Genomic DNA, 1,886 nt, shown 5'->3' on the forward strand with positions numbered 1-1,886 from the left:
GCCCGGGGCCCGGCTGTGAGCCCTGGGCTTGGCCTCCGTTCCTGGTCCATAAAGTGGGACTCACGGTGCCCCCGGCCTCGCGCAGCTGTCGTGAGCCATAAACACGATAACGTGTACGAAGTGGTCACAGAGCTCACGCTGGCGCGTGCTCGGTCCGTGGTCGCGTTGTTAGCGCTGTCCGCATCCGCGATGCCACTGCCCGTGAGAGCAGGAGGCGTGTGGAAGCCGAGCCAGTCGAACGGCTGAACTAACAGCAGCTCCAGGGGGGTAGCTGATACCATCACCCCCATCACACAGAGGAGGGAACTGGGCCCCGAGAGGGTAGGGGACTGGCCTGAGGTGACTCCGCGGGTAGTGATGGGGCTGGGACCGAGCCCAGGCAACCTGGCTTTAGAGCCCTGGCTCTTTCCCGCGAGGCTGGGCTGCCTCTAGGATTGAGGGGCCGGAGGAGGCCCAGCAAGGAAGGCTTCCTGGAGGGGGTGCGCTTTACACGGTGATTCTGTGCCGTGGGAGAGAGAAGGGGGGCGGGCACCCAGGGTCACAGTCACTCTTATTTACTGAAAGGAAAAGAGAGGGGTTCCCAGGGTGGGTGCTGTTCATTGAGCTTCCGCCGAGAGGTAGGCCCTGCCTTCTCCACCATCCGTCCTTCCACCAGCCCTGGGGCAGCTGCGTCCCATTCTGCAGACGGGAGTAGAAGTCCCAGAGGCGGGTCCCTTGCCCAGGTCACGTGGGTGGGCACAGACTGGCGCTGCACCTCCAGCCCCGGGCGGCGGGGTCCGAGCCCTCAGCCAGGGCGGCGGGCTGCCCCGGCACCGTGCTCGGCAGGAATCTTCTGCCCGACCCTCCTGCCTCCACGTCAGCTCAGCCCTGCAGCCAGAGGCACACCCAGGCCCGGCGGCCACTTCCCAGCCCCAGATGCCAGGCCCTGGACAGGCCCCAGTGCAGCTGGCGACCAGCACCCGTCCCATCTGTGTGCTCGCTCTGAGCACACGCCCCCCCCTGACCTGGTTTCTGGGCTCCTGGGGCCCCAGATAAAAATCTCCTCTCCGGGACTCGGTGTAATTGCCTGTGGGGCCCGGGAGGGCCAAGGTCTTTGCAGATGGGGGTTGGCAGTGGCTGGCATTTTAGCCGCAAAGTCTTCCTGCGACCTCTGGGCCTGTGTGAGTAGGAGGCCACGGAGCTCCTGGGCCCCGTCCTGCTGCGGTTTCTCCAGCCCTCGGTGGGGCTGGGCGGCAGGCCCTGGCTTGGCCAGTGTGCCCACCTCTCAGGCTGTCCCCTCGCCTCCCGCTGCACTGAAACCGGCAGCTTTTCTAACAGGGACGGGGTCGGGCCCGCCAACCCTCCGTCCTCAGTGCATGCAGGTTCGGGGGTGCCCACGAGCCCTGCCGTGCTCCCCGCAGGTGAATTCAGCTTCCGGGAGTCAGGAAGCTGTGGGAGCCCCTGGCCTTTCTCCTTCCAGTGCCGTCGTGAGGGCCGGGAGGCGGGTGACTCCCAGAGTCTGGACCTCTGGTCTTCGCTGAAGGAGTACGGGGCCTCCCTTCACTTTAGTGAGTCCCAGGCGGGGTGTGCTGGTCTGTGGACTCGTTCTGTCCGGATTCCGTGCCTGGCTCACCCGGGCTGGTCTCTGTCGCCCGACTTAACGCGTGAGGCCACACCTGTCCCCGGCTCCGTCTGCCCCCTGGTGGACACGGACAGTACTGCAGCGCAGTGATGGCCAGCACCTTCTTCAGGCCAGAGACCCACCAGCAGGAGATTCTCTTCGAAGCTTTGAAAAGCCCGTGAGGCTAGAAAGGGTTAAAAACACACGCTGCCCTGGCAGCCATCTTGGCAGCATGCTTTCCCTTGACCGAGCCCCGGGCAGGGGCGGGGCGGGGGGGCGGCCGCTG

The 1,886-nt window shown here is 65.8% G+C and overlaps 1 protein-coding gene across 1 annotated transcript in view; it reads left to right on the forward strand.

Moving 5' to 3' along the window:
- The window catches only part of DAGLA (diacylglycerol lipase, alpha), a 33,883-nt gene that overhangs the window by 14,835 nt on the left and 17,162 nt on the right, over positions 1–1,886 (forward strand). The window contains exon 6 of the mRNA XM_015569810.1: positions 1,401–1,547. Coding sequence (XP_015425296.1) covers positions 1,401–1,547 — 147 coding nt within the window. The remainder of the gene's footprint in view (positions 1–1,400; positions 1,548–1,886) is intronic.

This window comes from Myotis davidii, unplaced genomic scaffold (genome assembly GCF_000327345.1).
Source record: "Myotis davidii unplaced genomic scaffold, ASM32734v1 scaffold826, whole genome shotgun sequence".
NCBI lineage: Eukaryota > Metazoa > Chordata > Mammalia > Chiroptera > Vespertilionidae > Myotis > Myotis davidii.